This window comes from Ammospiza nelsoni, chromosome 31 (assembly GCF_027579445.1).
Source record: "Ammospiza nelsoni isolate bAmmNel1 chromosome 31, bAmmNel1.pri, whole genome shotgun sequence".
Lineage (NCBI taxonomy): Eukaryota > Metazoa > Chordata > Aves > Passeriformes > Passerellidae > Ammospiza > Ammospiza nelsoni.
Window position 1 is genome coordinate 1,584,056 of NC_080663.1, and position 15,797 is coordinate 1,599,852.

General features: G+C 53.2%; 1 protein-coding gene, 1 long non-coding RNA gene and 1 pseudogene across 3 annotated transcripts; 2 read left to right on the top strand and 1 right to left on the bottom strand.

Annotated features, from left to right (window-relative positions):
- Window positions 1-1,988: 1,988 nt before the first annotated feature.
- LOC132085565 (uncharacterized) lies at window positions 1,989-5,489 on the top strand. 2 transcript variants are annotated; one of them, XM_059491021.1, is made up of 3 exons: window positions 1,989-2,265; window positions 2,536-3,543; window positions 3,733-5,489. In XM_059491021.1, exons 1-3 carry the CDS (start codon window positions 2,251-2,253, stop codon window positions 4,600-4,602), a joined length of 1,893 nt encoding a protein of 630 aa, XP_059347004.1. In that variant the 5' UTR covers window positions 1,989-2,250; the 3' UTR covers window positions 4,603-5,489. The 2 variants fall into 2 exon arrangements, with proteins under 2 accessions (XP_059347004.1, XP_059347005.1); XM_059491022.1 differs by having other exon boundaries at window positions 1,990-2,287.
- Window positions 5,490-6,698: 1,209 nt separating this feature from the next.
- LOC132085612 (class I histocompatibility antigen, F10 alpha chain-like) lies at window positions 6,699-12,161 on the bottom strand (annotated as a pseudogene).
- Window positions 12,162-12,358: 197 nt separating this feature from the next.
- On the top strand, window positions 12,359-14,806 carry LOC132085622 (uncharacterized). Its single transcript, XR_009420248.1, has 2 exons — window positions 12,359-12,522; window positions 14,559-14,806. It is a non-coding gene; the product is annotated as an uncharacterized LOC132085622 (long non-coding RNA).
- Window positions 14,807-15,797: the final 991 nt, after the last annotated feature.

Here is a 15,797-nt window from a genome sequence, read left to right on the forward strand (position 1 = left end):
GTGACCACCAAACCGAGTGGTGGAGCATGCGCCGTGAAGGTGGTGATGAGGGCCGAGGTAGAAGTGTGATGATTCGAAAATGGGAGGAGATGGCATTGACACATGGCACAAAAGGGGGAATTTTTGCGTGGCAGGCTCGCGTGTGAGGTGACAGGGGTCCAAGGGCCCTGCACTCCGTACCCCTCGCTGTTTGTTTTTTTTTTTTTTTGCTTATGTGCTATTATTGGAACCAAATTATCCCTTATTTTAACCAAATTATATTGTCAATATTTCAAGTGTATCCGATTTCATATATTCTAAGCTATTCAATGAAAATTGCTGCTACCTTTAATATAGTTTGGTGTTTTTGATGATGAGATAATTGGGCAAATATAACACCACTCTACTCCCTCTCTCAGGCCTGCTCCAGCAGTGCCTGACAGCTCCAAGCAGGGCCCTGCACCCAGGCCCTTTGCAATAAACCCCAAGTTCCATGACCTGGCTTCAGAGATCTCTTGTGTCTTTCCATCCCGACCGTCCTGCCCCTGTTGTCCTACAAAAATACCCCAAAAAAAACCCAAACTCTAGTGAGAGATCACAAAATTACTCCAAAAAAATTCAAAAAAAATCCCCAAACTCTGGTCAGGGACCATGAAATTACCCCAAAATGGCCAAAATCTGGTGAGGAGCCCCAAAATGACCTGAAAATACCCCAAAATGCAGTCAGGTATGCCAAAATATCCCAAAATCAGGGCAGGCACCCCAAAATCTGGTCTGAAGGCCAAACTCACCCCAAAAACACCTGAAAATACCCCAGAATCCCATCAGAGACTCCTAAATTACTCCAAATCCTCCCAGTATCCAGTCAGGGACCCCAAAATTATCTGAAAATACCCCAAAATTCCCCACATGCCGCAAAATCCAGTCAGGGACCCCAGAATAACCCCAAATCACTCCTAATCCAGTCAGGGACCCACAAAATCCACTCGGGGAGCTCCAAACTTCCCTCAGGATGCCCCAAATCTATTCGGAAACTCCCAAAATCCTCCCAAACCCACTCAGAATGCCCCCAAATGCCCTCACAACCTCCAATTTACCCTCAGTACCCCACGTCCCCCGCAGGGCTCCCATATCCTCCTTAGGACCCTCGAAAATCTCCTCAGAATCCCCCCACATTTCCTCATGAGTTCTCCATATCCCCTCAAGACTCCCCCAGATCTCCTCAGAACCCCACAAACCCCCTCAGGATACCTAATTCTCCCCCAGGACCCTCCACATCCCCTCACCACGTCCCAAACACCCTCACAACCCCTCAGCCCCCTCACATCCCCCCAAACCCCCTCAGGACCCCCCAAATACCCTCAGGATCCCAAATTCTCCCTCTTTCCCCCTCACAACCCCTCCAATCCCCTCAGGAGCCCCCAAATGTCCTCACGACCCCCAGTTCTCCCTCTCGATCTCCCCAAACGTCCTCAGGACACCCCACATCCCCTCAGGACCCCCAGTTCTCCCTCAGTCCCTCCCAATCCTTTCATAACCCCTCCAAACCCCCCTCATCGCCCCTCCCCCTCTCCCCGCTCCCGGTGCTGACCGCGGTCGCTGTCGCCCATCCCGCGCTGCCGGGGGGGGGTCCCGGGGCTCCCTCGGCGCCCGCAGATTCCCGCCCCGCCCCCTCCCCCCCCGCCCCGCGGCCTCAGCCCCGCTCCGCCGGCGCTGGGCCCCACGGGGACCACAATGCCCACAATGCACCGCGGATTCGCCGGAAGCAGCTGCCGACGCCGAAGAAACGGGAACTTCTGCCAGTACTTCTGGCCGGCGCTGCTTCTGATTAGTCCGCGCCACCTTTGGGGCTTCTCGGCAGAGGTCTCGCGAGAGAAGCACCGCGGCCCTGTTTGTTGAGGGCAACTCTGCGGGCTCCTCACAACCCTCCGCGTTCCCTCGTAAATCCAGCCGGGAACGGCGAAATGAATCCGCCTAGAAATGGTGGCATGGAGCCTAAATTCCCTGGGGATGGAGCCTAAGTACCCTCCTATAGAGCCTAAATCCCCTGGGATTTAACCAAAACGGCCAAATCCAGGCGCTTTCCATGGATAGGGGCGGTACTGGAAAGGGCGGGCGGTGACGTCACCTCGCCCAACCCCTTTTCCGGCCCCTCCTGAGGCGGCTCCGCCTTTTCCCGGCGCCGGCCCCGGGGCCTGTTCTGGGCCAGAGCCGGAGTTGGTGCCGGGGCTCCTTCGCCAGCGGAGCGTCCCCAAGGTGTCCCCAGTGAGCATGGAGCCCCAAGAGGTGCGACGGGAGGGGGGAAAACGTGCGTTGCTGAAAGAGGGAAAGGATACCGGGGCGGGTGGGGAGGTGGCAGAGGGGACAGCAGTGAGGGCAGGAGGGTGCCAGACGCTACGAGGGAGGTGGCAGGGGTGGCAGCGGGAACAAGGGAGGGACAGACGGGCAGCAGAGCCCTCCAGGGAGGGGCAAAAAGGGCCCTTCGGGGGCAGGGGGCCACACCAGGAGGCCGTAAGTGCCGCCAGGTCCCTGACACCTTCCTTTTTCCCTCCCCAGCTGTCCCCGGCCCTGCTGCAGCCACAAGTCACCGTGGTGGCCATCCTGGGTGAGCTGCTGGACGCCCTGAGCAGTCAGGACGAGATGATGCAGCCCTGGTCCCCATGGTCCCTGTACTGGGACCTGGAGTTCTTCACCAGGGAGCTCTGGGTCACCCTGCACCGCATTGATAACGCCTGGTGGCCCCAAGATGTCACCTCCGATGATGATAGCCCTTTCAACGCCCTGAGGCAGACCCTGGCTGCCTACAAGAGCACCCCAGGGACCACCTTGTTACCTGTGGGATTGGCGGTTGGTGAGTGGCTGTGGTCGGTGTCTGCGCTTGTGAACAGCTGGGTCCGGCTGGCCAGGGCAGCCACCAAGCTCCGCAAGGCCTGCAGGGATTTGGCCACCAAGGCGGCTGACAGGGTGGCCACCGCCGCCGCCCGGGCCAGGGAGCTGCAGGACAAGGCTGCACATTATGGGACAGCTCAGGAAAACATGGTGGAGCTGGGTCAGGCCCTGGGCGGGGAGGAGAGGGCCAAGGTGGTGGCCGGGCATGGAGCCCAGGTGAGGAGAGAGGCCAGGCTGACTGCCAGTGAGGCAACAAGGGCCACCATGGTGAGACAGCGGGTGGAGACGGCCTTGGGGCTGCTGGAGCGCTTGGTGGCCGCATGTGACGAAGCCACCGCGTTCCCCCGGGAGCTGCTGCGCCTGCTCAGGAACACCAAGACCGCCTTGAAGGGGATAAATGAGGCATCTCTCAATGTCCTCAAGGGCTTGGTGGCCAAGGTGGCCCAGGCCGAGCAGCTGTGGGAGGCCAATGCCCGCCTGGCCAAAGATCACCTGCTGGGGGCAGTTGACGACTTCATCAAGGTCTATTTCACCGGTGGTTGCGCCAGACCCAGTGCTTGTGAGGTGGCCGAGCGGTGTCAAAGAGCCATCGAGGACATCCCAAGGCTCCTTCGACCCCCAGAGCATCCCCAGAGTGTCCCCAATGTATCCCCAGTGACCATGGAGCCCCAAGAGGTGCGATGGTGGGGAGAGGGGAACAGAGGGGACACTGGGGGGACACGGGGGGTGGGGGGAGGTGGCAGTGGGGACAAGACGCTGACAAAGGGACGGAAGGGCAGAGGGGACTACTTGAGGGCACCGAGGCCACCGCAGGAGGCCAATAGTGCCACCAGGTCCCTGACACCTCCCCTGTCTCCTCCACAGGTGTCCCCTCCACACCTTCAGGTGCTGGTGGCCGTGGTGGCCACCCTGGGCAAGCTGCTGGCCACCATGACTGGGCCACACAGTGACAAGTCCCCAAACTCCTTACATGAGGACCTGAAGAACTTCACCCGGAGCCTTCGTGCAATCCTGAACCACGGCAATGTCACCTCTCTGGGCCACCCTGGTGTTGCCTCCCTGGGCCAGGCCCTGGCCACCCTTGGGGCCACCCCTGGGACCACCTGGGCCAATGGGAGAGCTGTGGCCAAGGCCTGGCGGGAGTTGGTGGCCAGGCTCGTGGACCGCTGGGACTGGCTGTCCAGGGAGGCCACCAAGCTCCGTGACAACCACAGGAAGGTAATCGTGAACCAGCAGCTGATGGTGGCCCTGGACAAGGAGGAAGTGGCCAGGGAAATGGCCACATACGATGCCCAGGTGGCGGCAGCCACCAATGAGGCCATGGGAGAGGCTGTGGCGGCCACCAGGAGGGGACGTTGGGCAGTGGTGGCCCTGGGGCTGCTGCAGCGCTTGGTGGCCACATGTGACAGAGCCACCTTGTTCTACTGGAACATGGAGTGGCGGCTCAGGGACATCGAGGCCATCCTGAAGGGGACAAACGAGGCGTCCCCTGATGTCCTCCAGGCCTTGGTAGCCAAAGTGGCCAAGTTTGAGTGGCTGTGGGAGGCCAGCACCCGCCTGGCCAAGGATCACCTGCTTGGGACACTTGGGGGCATCGACAACATCCTCTTGAGTCCCTATGGTGGCTGGGGTGGCCCCGGTGGCCCTGGCAGGTGTGCAGTGGCCAAGCAGTGCCAAAAAGCCATCAAGGACATCCCGAGGCTGCTGCAGGAAAGTTTCACATGGGAGCACTGACGTCATCAGGGACATTGCTGCTGTCACCTGTGCCCTCCTTGTGCAGTATTTGAGACAGATTTGGGGAATTTTCTAGGAATTTTCAATGATACTGTCCCAAATCCTGATGGGAATTCCTGGGGTGACATCACTGGGGACACTCAGGGACACTCTGGGGACAGTCAGGGACAGGGGACAGGGGTGTATGGGTCCCCTCAGTAGCTTCCAGCTTTCCACTGTGCCTGCAGCACAGCCAGGTCATAAATGGCAATTTAATAATTGCCTTTTGCACTCTTGTATTGCCTTCTACACATTGTTATTGATCACCAGCAATTTGATACAGCATTTGATACCAATATCGATTATCGATGATTCATTGTAGCTGCTGGTTGGTGCAATATAATCTCTTAGTTCATGTGTGCACCATACAGCCTATTAATAATTAAATAAATGAATGAATAATTGAATAAATAAATGAATGAATGAATAAATATATAAATGCCCTCTGTATGAATCACACCGGGCTGATCTGAAGTCTGTGTCAGACACGTCACTTGACCATTGTCACTGCCATATTTTCTGAAAAAATCCTCTTTGCCCAGGATTCTTCTCCTGGGAAGCCGAGAAGCCTCAGTGAAAAAAATAAAATAATTATCTGATTTGCTTCTTCTGTGCTTTGCTGCTTTGGGATGTGGTTGGAGATTGTTTATGCAACATGTGAATTGTTTTTACTTAATGACCAATCACCATCCAACTCTGTCGGGACTCTGGAAGGAGTCACAAGTTTTTATTATTCATTCTTGTTAAGCCTTCTGTCTGTATCCTTTCTCTATTCTTTAGTAGAGTTTTAGTATAGCATTCTGTAATATAAAATAATAGCATAAAATAATAAATTAGCCTTCTAAGAACATGGAGTCAGATTCTCAGTTCCTCCTTCATCCTGGGGACCTAGCAAATACCACAGACCCCACTGAGGGACAAGTGGTCAATAAATCCACCTCAATGTTCCTTGAGGGGAGCACAGCGAGGGAGCTGCTTCAAGGTGCTGTCACTGAGATATTTCCCCTTGGAAACCCTGGGTGGGATCCAAATACACCCAAGCAGATGGCAAAATTAAAATGATATCAAAGCCTCGTGGAATGTGGGTTAAAACATGGGGTCTCTAAAACTGTAAATTAGTCAAAGTTTTACCCACTGAGGCAAAATTATGATGAATCACCCACTGATTTTTGAACAGGTGAAGAGATCTGCCATCAAATATTCTGATCTAGATTCTGAATCAGTTGATGGTAAAGCACATCTGGTTTTGTTTTGTGTAGTTCAGGCTTCAAAAGACGAAAGATAAAGGGAGTTCAAGACATGGATAAACTGCTGGAGGTTGCCTGGAAGGTATTTTGGGACAGGGGCCCAACTGAAAGAGTTAATCCCAGCCTAGCAAGAAGGCAACTCGGGAAAAGTCACCCAAGAAAGCTTCCCCTCTGGAGAAGGCCCAGAGTGCATCCTGTAAGAAATGGGGGCATTGGAAAAAGGACTGTCCAGTGCTGAAAGAAAAATCATCAGTCCCTGTTGTAGCAGCGGTCCCCAGCAGGGAATAATGAGCATTGACTCCATGATTGCAGCAGGCTGATCAATCGCTTTGTTATACCATACTTTACTACTAAGAACAACCCATGGTCCTTGCCTGACAGTCACAACACACACGCAGATCCAATTGGTCAATCAAGCCAAACAACCATCGCCAGTGGCCAGTTGTTCTGGTTTGAAAGCAAAACCAGTGAGAGACTCTAAGTCAGAAATAAGAGTTTTTACAAAAAGGGAAAAAACCCCAAAATACATGAAACACAAAAGAAAAAGATATATAAATGTATAATGCACATAATAATGTATATAAAAGATATATAGATGTATAGACATATTGATATATTTAAAATACAGAATGAAACCTTACACACAGATCTCACTTAAAATTAGGTCTCTTTGTGGTACACAAGGGGTTTCCCCGTCCTTCTGCATTACCCACCCAGAGTAACCAGGTTCTTGAGAAAAAACCTTGCTGCCCCACTTTGGGTGCCAAAATTATGTTCTTGTTAGAAAGCAAAACCAGTGAGAGACTCCAAGTCAGAAATACAATTTATTAGGAAAAGAGAAAAAAACCAAAAATACATGCAATAGTACAAAATGAAACCACTGACTAAACCGGACACCCTGCTAGTTAGGGTGGTGGTGGCAGTCCAGATGAAACGGTCTTGTTGATGTGGTGATCCCGTAGAAAAGATCTGGCAGGTCTTGTCCTCTAGAAACCAGTGGGTAAGGGCTGCGTGTTCTGTCCCAAAGCCTGGATTATATCCAGGTGGGGATGCTGAGCTCCTCCCCACTGGGCAGAGCATCTCCCAATGGGCTGATATCGGTCTGAGTCATGATTGGTCCTTGATTGCCCATCAAACAGAAATGGCTCCTGGAGGGAGTTTTCTCTGAGTCATGGGGCAAGGCATTGATGGGCCCATACAGTAAGGGTGTGATAGCTCTGAATCCATGTGCTTGCCTTCCAGTGGAAGTTAAAAATCCATTAATTCCTCACCTTATTAACCTGTAAAGCAAACCAGACAACAGCCTTGGTTATAGGACCTATGTTTAGATGAGGGCGTGCGAATGGGACAAATACAACCATGGTCACATGCCACCCAAACTAGGACCACATGGTGACACCTAACAAGGTTTCTGTATCAGCACACAAAATTAGATTACTCAAGAACTGTTATCCCCTTTTTGTTTCTATGCCCTTGAGCTTCACATTGGGTGCCAAAATCTGTCTTGGTTTGGAAAGACAGGAGTCTGCTAAGGAAGGCAGGAGCCTCCCCTGAAATGGAGAATGTAAACCCTCCCCACCCCTCCAAATTGCTATAAATTTGGAATTAAGAGACCCTCCGGCAAAAATATGGGAGCAGAAAATAACAGTTCTTTACTAGGCAAGAAAATAAAAAGATAAAATAAACAATACAGTGCACTAGAACAACACTGACAGAGTCAGAACACAACCTGACACCCTGTTGGCCAGGTTGTTGGTAGCAGTCCCGTTGGAAATGTGGCTGCAGTCCTCCTGGAGTGTCAGGTGTGGTTCTGTTGGAGCAGAGATCCTGTAGAAAGGTGCAGTCTTCCTCTAAGATCCAGTGGAAGGAGAAGCAGCTGCTGTTTCTCTGGGGATGCAGTGGAGAAAGCCATGCTGGTGGTCCAGAACCTCAAGATTATATCCAGGTAGGAATGCTTGGCTCTCCCCTCTGGGCGGAGCATCTCACACTGGGATGCTGTAGTTCTTATCAGTCAGGCAGTGACATTAATAGCCTGTTATCAACACATATCTCCCCGGTTGTAGAAGAGATAAGGAAAACTGCCTACTTAACAGAAAACAACTGCCATACAAATGGTAAATAGAATACAATTTGCATGACAATCCAGGACATTGCCCAAAGCAGGATTTATTGCCACAAGTAGATTTATTGCCCAAAGCAGGATAATTTCACACCAGAACTAAAGCATTGTAAATATTTGTGGTTCTTGCCTTTAAAACACTGGGAAATGGAAAACTGGAAATGGATCTGTTAGAAAGACCTGTGGGGTGGGTGGGAGCAGCAGGATCAGCTCTGGTGGCAGCTCTCAGCTTTCCTGGGAAGAGGGAAGGGGCCGGATCCAGCTCCATGGATCACTCAGGCAGCGATTCCTGCCAGGATGAGAGAAGGTCATGGTGTCACCCTGTCCCTGTACCCATTCCACAGGGTAGACCTGACTGGAGTCCATGCAGAGCAGGAGCTACTCCAGGATCCCACATGATCCTACTCAAATCCTGCCACAGTCCTGCTCCATCCATCCCACCCAATTCAGAACTGGAATCCTTCCCTGATCTCACTCTATCCATCCTGGACCGATCCTGCTCCATCCATCCCACCTAATCCTGCTCCAGAATCCAGCCCCAGTCCCACTCTACAATTCCCCCTGATCCCACTCTGCATGGACCCCTGCCCTGATCCAGAATCCTTCCCTGATCCCAGTCCATCCATCCTGCCCCAATCCCCCTCTGGAATCCCACCCCGATCCTGCTCCATACCTGTGCTGAAGCTGTTGGTTCCCATGTCCCTTCCTGCAGAAAGAGAAGATCCAAGAGATTCCAGCACAGATCACACACTGGGATTAACCCCTGGACCCATCCTGGGATCTGCACAGAGGGGATCCAGAGCTGGATCCACCATTGGAACTCACCAGCTGCTGGGTTGTATCCATTCCTGTCCCTCCTCCCTGTGGAAACAAAGTGGGATCAGCGTTGGTGGCACAGGATTCCCAGAACAGTGCCGGGTGGATCCGTGTCCCTTCCCGACCCCCATCCCGTGTGTTACCGGATTGGAGCTTCCAGACGCCAAATCCGATGACGACAATGAGGATGAGGATGGCAGTGATGATGGACACAGAGACCACCACAGTGAGATTCCCGCCAGATGTCGGCTCTGGGAAACGCGGAATAGTGAGGAGGGGAGGGGGATGCCCATTTGGGAATTCCAAATTCCCAATCCCCACATTCCCAGCCTCACCCCAAGCGAAGATCCCAGGCTCTGGCAGTCCGGGATGCTCCACCCTGCACCGGTACTGCTCCCGCTCCTCCGGCAGCGCCTCGATCCTGGCCCAGGTGTGGAAGGTGCCGTCGCTGTTGGGAACGATCCCGCCCCACTCCGTCTCCTGATCCAAGGTTTCACCCCCCTTCATCCAGCTGACTGCGATGGTGTTGGGGTAGAATCCATACGCGTGGCAGGACAGGATCAGCATCTTGTGTTCCTCTTTTCCAGACACATGGACATCAGGGGGCTCTGGAATAGGATAATGGTGATAGACATCATTGGAATTCCATGAGAGTGGGACTGGGGTGAGTTCTACCTATGGAATTCCCACAGGAACGGCATGAGAGTGAGATCTACCCATGGAATTCTCACTGGAGATGAGATGTATCCATAGAATTCCCACAGGAATTACTGTGTTCCCAAGTCCCCTATCCCCAAATCCCCACAGAAATTCTGCTCCCACCTTTGCGCTCCAGCTCCTTCTGCCCGTATCTGATGTATTTCTGGAGCCATTCGGGGCATTCGTGCTTCAAGTAATTCATCCAATACTCAGCCACGGTCCCATCCTACTCCCAGCGCCTCCTGATGATCTCACCAACGCTGTCGGCCGCCACAAATCTCCTGGATTCCAGGTCAAAGGAAATTAAATCTCGCCCATCGTAGGCATTCCGGTGGGATCCACGGATGCTCCCATCGGACAGGAGGTCACAGCCAGAAACTCGCAACCTCGTGTGGAGACCTGGAGGGATTGTATCCACAGAGACCCATGGAATTGTGTCCCAGCCCCACAGAGCCCCATTCCAGCCCCATGGAGCCCCAGAGTCTGATGGAGACCCACAGAGCCTCATCCCAGCTCCTTGGAGCCCCATGGATGCAAATCCTAACTCCACAGATTCCAACCCAAGCCCACAGGTCCCATCCCAGCTTCACAGATCCCATCCCAGCCCCATGGATCACAAGATATCCCATCCCAGCCTAATGCATCCCCATTTCAGCCACTTGGAGCTCTGTGAATCCACATTCGTAACCTATAGATCCCATCCCAGCCCCATGGATGCACATTCCAGCCCTACAATTCCTATCCTAGCCCCACAGATCCCATCCCAGCCCCATGGGTCCCCATCTCAGCCCTACAGTTTCTATCCCAGCCCCACAGTTCCCATCCCAGCTGCATGGATCCACATCCCAATCCATGGATCACAAGATATCCAATCCTAGCCTAATGGATCCCCATTTCAACCACTTGAATCCCATGAATCCACATCCGACACCTATAGATCCCATCCCATCCCCCCAGTCCCATCCCACCCCCACAGATCCCCCCACTCACCCCAGCTCTGGTTGTATCGCTCCTGCAGTGTCTCCAGGGTCTTGGCATCAATGTGCTGGTTCCTCATACTGTTCCGGGTCTGCCACTCCCAAAATCCTGGCTCGATTCCATCCTTCATCCACTGCGTCAGCGGCTCCAGCCGGCCCTGCTCGCTGTCGTAGCGCACAAAGGGGATCCCATCCACGAACCCCATTTGCATGTACTGGGGGATCCCCGGGCTGGGCTCTGACACCGCCACGTGCAGGTAATGCAGGGAGTGGAGAACTGGGGGGACACGGAGATTTGGGGGGTTGAGGGGATCATGGATCAATGAAAGGGGAACTGGGAGAGCTGGGAAGGGGTTTGGGGATCCTGGGGCCAAGGAAAGGGTGTGCAGGGTGGGAGAGGTGGGATGGACAGGAAAGGGCCTGCAGGGGGTCCTGGTGTCCAGGAATAGGGGCTCAGAAGGGGGAGGGGGTGGTGCAGGGACTGGGAGAGTGGGATGGGGGTTCCAGGGGATCCCTGTGCCCAGGAAAGGGGGTCCAGGGGTCCCCGGTGTTGAGGGCAGTGGGGTCTGGGAGCTGGGAAAGGCAGGGATGGGGGTTCAGGGGTCCCTGGGTCACAGAAAGGGGGGTCTGAGGCTGGGAGAGGCGGGCAGATCCCGGGGACGCAGCTCGGGAGACGGAAAAATGAGACGGGGAAAAGGGGAATTCCAGGGAATTCATCTGGATCCCACTGGATCCTCGCTGAGACCCCCTGGGACCCCTAGGACCCTCTGGGACCCCTGGAACCCCTTCCAGGAAGCGCCGGGAATAGAGAACTGGGAGGACGCAGAGATTCGGAAGATCTGGGGGTGCAAAAGCCGAGGAAAAGGGCGGGTCTGGGGTCTGGGAAGGCCGGGATGGCCGGGAATGGGGGTGCAGGGGGTCCCGGAGCACTGATGGGGGTGCGGGGAGATCCCAGTCCCGGATCAGGGGTGCAGGGGGGTCCTTGCACCTGGACATGGAGATTCAGGGATGTCTCAGTGCCCAGGAATGGGGGTTCAGGGGGGTTCCCCCGTCGTTATTCGGGGTTCAAAGGGATCCTGATCCAAGGGACTGGGAGATGCGGTGGGTCCCTGGGCCAGATAAGGGGGTGCAGGGGGATTTCCCTGCCAAGAATGGAAGTTCAGGTGATTCTTTTCCCAGAATTCGGGGTTCAGGTGGGTCTCAGAAAAAGGAGTTTCACGGGGTTCCGGTGGTGGGGAAGGGGGCACAGAGGGGTCCCCGTGCACAGAAATGGGCGCTCAAGGGGTGCCCGTGCTCAGGAATGGGGGCTCAGTAGATTCTGATGCCCGAGAATGGGGGTTCAGGAGGGTTTCCCTGCCCAAGAATGGGGTTCAGGGCAGTCCCGGTGCCAGATGAGGGGGTACAGGGGGTCCCGGTTTGGGGGAGGGGATAGAGGACCCAAAATGGGGCAATGGGGGATTCCTGTGCCCAATAACAGAAGTTCAGGAGGGTCCCGGTGCCCGCAAATGGACGCTCAGGGGGTTTCCGGTTTCGGGGTTCCCACTCACCTTTGGTCGCGCCTCCCGGGTCCCCCAGGAGCCCCCAGAGCAGCCCCAGACCCAGCGCTGGAGCCATGGCGCTGCTCGGCCGCGGCCCCGCCCCAGCCATGGCCCGGCTCCCACAGCCGCCTCCGGCCCCGCCATTGGCCCCGCTGTCTCCTGCCTGCCAATGGCAGCCCGATCTGTCAGTGACGTCACCGGTCACCGGGCAGATCCCGGTCTCGCAGGTTGGGACGCGGAAGCGAAAGGGACCGAGGAGGGCGGGGCGAGGAGGGCGGGGCGAGGAGGGCGGGGCGAGGAGGGCGGGGCGAGGAGGGCGGGGCGAGGAGGGGCCGGGGGATTTGCAGAGAATCCCTCTGGATCCCGCTGCGACCGCCCTGGAGCCCTCTGAGAACCACCTGGGAACCCCTGGGACCCCCTTAAGGAAGCGCCTGGAGGGGAGAACTGGGGGGATCCGGAAATTTGGGAGATCTGGGGGTGCAAAGGTGAAGGAAAAGGGCGGGTCTGGGGTCTGGGAAGGGCGGGAGGCCCGGAGAGGGGTGCGGGGGGTCCCAGAACACGTGAAGGGGGTCTAGGAGGGGTCCCAGTCACGGATAAGGGGGTGCAGCGAGGTCCCCCTGCCCAGGAACGGAGGTTCAGGGGGTCCTTTTGCCCAGGAATGGGGGGTGAGGGCAATGGGGGTTCCAGGGAGTCCCTGTGCCCAGGAAAGGGGGTGTTGAGGAAGGTGATGGGTGAGGGCAATGGGGAAGGCAGGAGGGGGGGTCCAGGAAAAGGGGGTGCGGGGGGGTATTGGAGCTGGATAAGGGGGTGCAGGGGGATCCCCGGGCTGGATGAGGGCAAGCAGGGGGATCCCGGTGATGGATAAGTGGGTGCAGGGGTTCCCTGTGCTGGATAAGTGTTTCATTCTTGTTGTTATTCATATTTCTCAAGTCCCATACTGTAGCAAGCTGTTTTCTCTGCAGCACAGTTCTTCATGCATCTTCTTAGGGGCTCCTCCTGGGCTCTCGACCCACCCCTTTTATCCCGGCTATCTTTACGAGCCACAGCTGCTGCCCGACCAAGGACTTCGCAGCTGTGACTCATTTAGAATAGCTAGGACCCACTTACGTAACACATAGGACTCTCACTACATTTCAGTTGTTGTATTCTTATTGCTGTTATAACAATACATATATTCACAGATAAGATATATCCACAGATAAGGGGGTGCAGGGGGGTCCCTGTGCCTGAGAATGGAGGCTTTGGGAGGGTTCCAGTCCCGGATATGGGGGTGAACAGGGGTCCTGGTGTTGAATAAGGGCATGCAGTGGGGTCCTGGTACCCTGGAATGGGGGTTCAGGGGGAGTCCCTTCCTGGGAATCAGGGTTTGGGGGGGTCCCGGTGCTAGATAAGGGCCTGGCTGGGATCCAGTGCAGGGGGTCCTCGTTCACAGGAATGGGGGACTCAGGGGGGTCCTGATCCTGTTCAGGGTGGGAAAAACAAAATTCACTGCTTAGAGTTTTTAAAAGTTTAATAGTAATAGTAATAGCAATAGTAATAGTAATAGTAGTAATAACAATGAGAATAAGAATAATAACAATAACAATAATAATCCAGAAAAGGACGATATTTCCGCCCCCCCTCCCATGCGCTGGAGTGCTCTTGGCAAACAGCCAAAGAACACAGGGGTGTACACAGACCATGTTATCTTTATACCTTTACATTGCTGAGATATATGCACATTCATGTGTTTCATGCATTATTCAAAAATTCTTGTGAACTTTCTGATGTTTTGGGAAGTTCTTTCTTTGACTTCTTCACACTCCAGCTTATCTGCACAACATCCTGTGTGTCAGGTCAATATATTTTATTTCTTTTTGTGTCTCCATCCTGCTGTTTCACATCCTCTGATAAGGATGCAGTATGGCCTCCCTAATTTTAACATGGTATTGTCTAATTGTCCTCTGGTGCTCTGCTTTGTGTCACGGTTATCTTATTACTTGGACAGGCTGGTCAGTGGATGGCCTTACACTGTTTTTAGTTACACAAAAGCCTTTTTCACATCTTATGTTTTGCTAAGTGTTGGGAAATTTACCTGACTACAGACTGGAAAAGTACAAAGCCGTGGCTAATTCCAAGTTCTGCACCTGCTAGATAGTGTATCCTTGAGCCTAGCTGCAGTATGATAACTAATAGTGAAAGAGACATGAGAAAAGAGAGATGTAACCCCTGAGGAATGAAGAAGAGTTCATGGTATAGTTTAACCAATAGATTGCTTGCCTTACAGAATATTCATGAGCTTATTATTTGCTGTATAAGTGTTTGATGCTTTCTTTAATAAACTGGACCTGTGATGAACCACCTGGTGTCCTGGTCCCCTTCCTACGACAGCTAAGTCCTGCTGAATCATGATTTTAAAGGGTTAGGATTTTAGCTGAGTGTTAGAACCAATTAATGTTGAAGTTAGGTACACCAGTGTTAGGTTAATGATTATTGGATGCTTAAGCTAAAGCTAATTGTTATATTATGAGCTCATTTGTAGAAAGAAGTGGAGCAAGTGAACCATTATAGGAACATACTGAAACCAGTAGAACAATGCCCAGCACCTGATGAAGACCTTCCTGACTTCATCCCTGGGACCACTGGCCCAATTTGAGACCACCGACCCAATTCAAGAGAAGAATTGCGCACGCGTGAAGGACTAATAACTTCATTTTAATACAACGCGGGGATGGGAGGTGCTGGGGTTATGTATATGTATTATTTTGGGAAATAAACAGAAGGCAAAAATCCTTATGCAGTGCGGTCATGCATTTTGAGAATGACTCCCCTGGGCTGCCCACCAGTGTAATAAACATGCAACTTTCTAACTTTTGACTAGTTAGAGAGACTTTGTCCATGATCCTCAGTTTTAATGATTCAGTTACAAAGCCAGCCAGGAGGAGGCTCTGCTGGGCTGTGAGACCAGCTCAGGTCATGGACCCCCTTGGTGCATCCTGTGGAGAAATGGCTACATGACAGAAGTCACATAGACATTCGCTTGTTAGCCGACCAGGAGTTCGGAAAGTACTGAACACAGCTAGTTGGAGTTTTTGCACCTGCAAGATAGCGTGTCCTTGGGCCTAGCTGGGTATGATAACAAGTGGACAGAGAGATGTGGGAACTAGAGAATGTAGGCCCAAAGGAATGAGGAAGAGTTGATGGTATAGTTTAACCAATAGTTCGCTTGGCTTACAGAATATTCATAAGCTTATTACTTGCTGTATAAGTGTCTGATGCTCTCTTCAATAAATGGAACTTGCTGTTGACTCACATTGAGCCCCGAGTTTTCCCTGCACCTGACAAATGGCTCATCCCCAACAAAGGCCGCATTCTGCAACAGCACCCCCAGGATATTCCTGGAAGAGTGGGCTCTGCTGCACAGACTGTTCATCCAGCAGCAGACAAGGACCCCTGACTACTAAAACTCCAGACAAAATGGTATGTTTAAAAATTGAGACAGTTTTAAACAGTGACCGGTAAGGTGTGGTCAGGAGAGGCCCTTTGGTAAGTCATGGGAGATGTCCATGTGCAATTTGTGCCTCTGTAGTGTGCTTGCAAGCTGAAGTTGCAGTTGAAATCTGGTTGCCAGCAGAAAGAGTTGTTGAACTGTTGTACTGAGCTCGGGCTTTTGGTGCTGCCATTTGTTTCACCATAGAGAGCTTAGTTTGCCACCAACTGAGGCTAGCAGTCGTAAGGGCAAATGCTGGTCTAAGGTTGTTATAGCTGAGTTTGTGTGTGT

Coding starts and splice junctions, on each gene's coding strand:
- LOC132085565 (XM_059491021.1), top strand. Junction 3,544..3,732: donor TGACCATGGAGCCCCAAGAG/GTGCGATGGTGG, acceptor TCTCCTCCACAG/GTGTCCCCTCCACACCTTCA.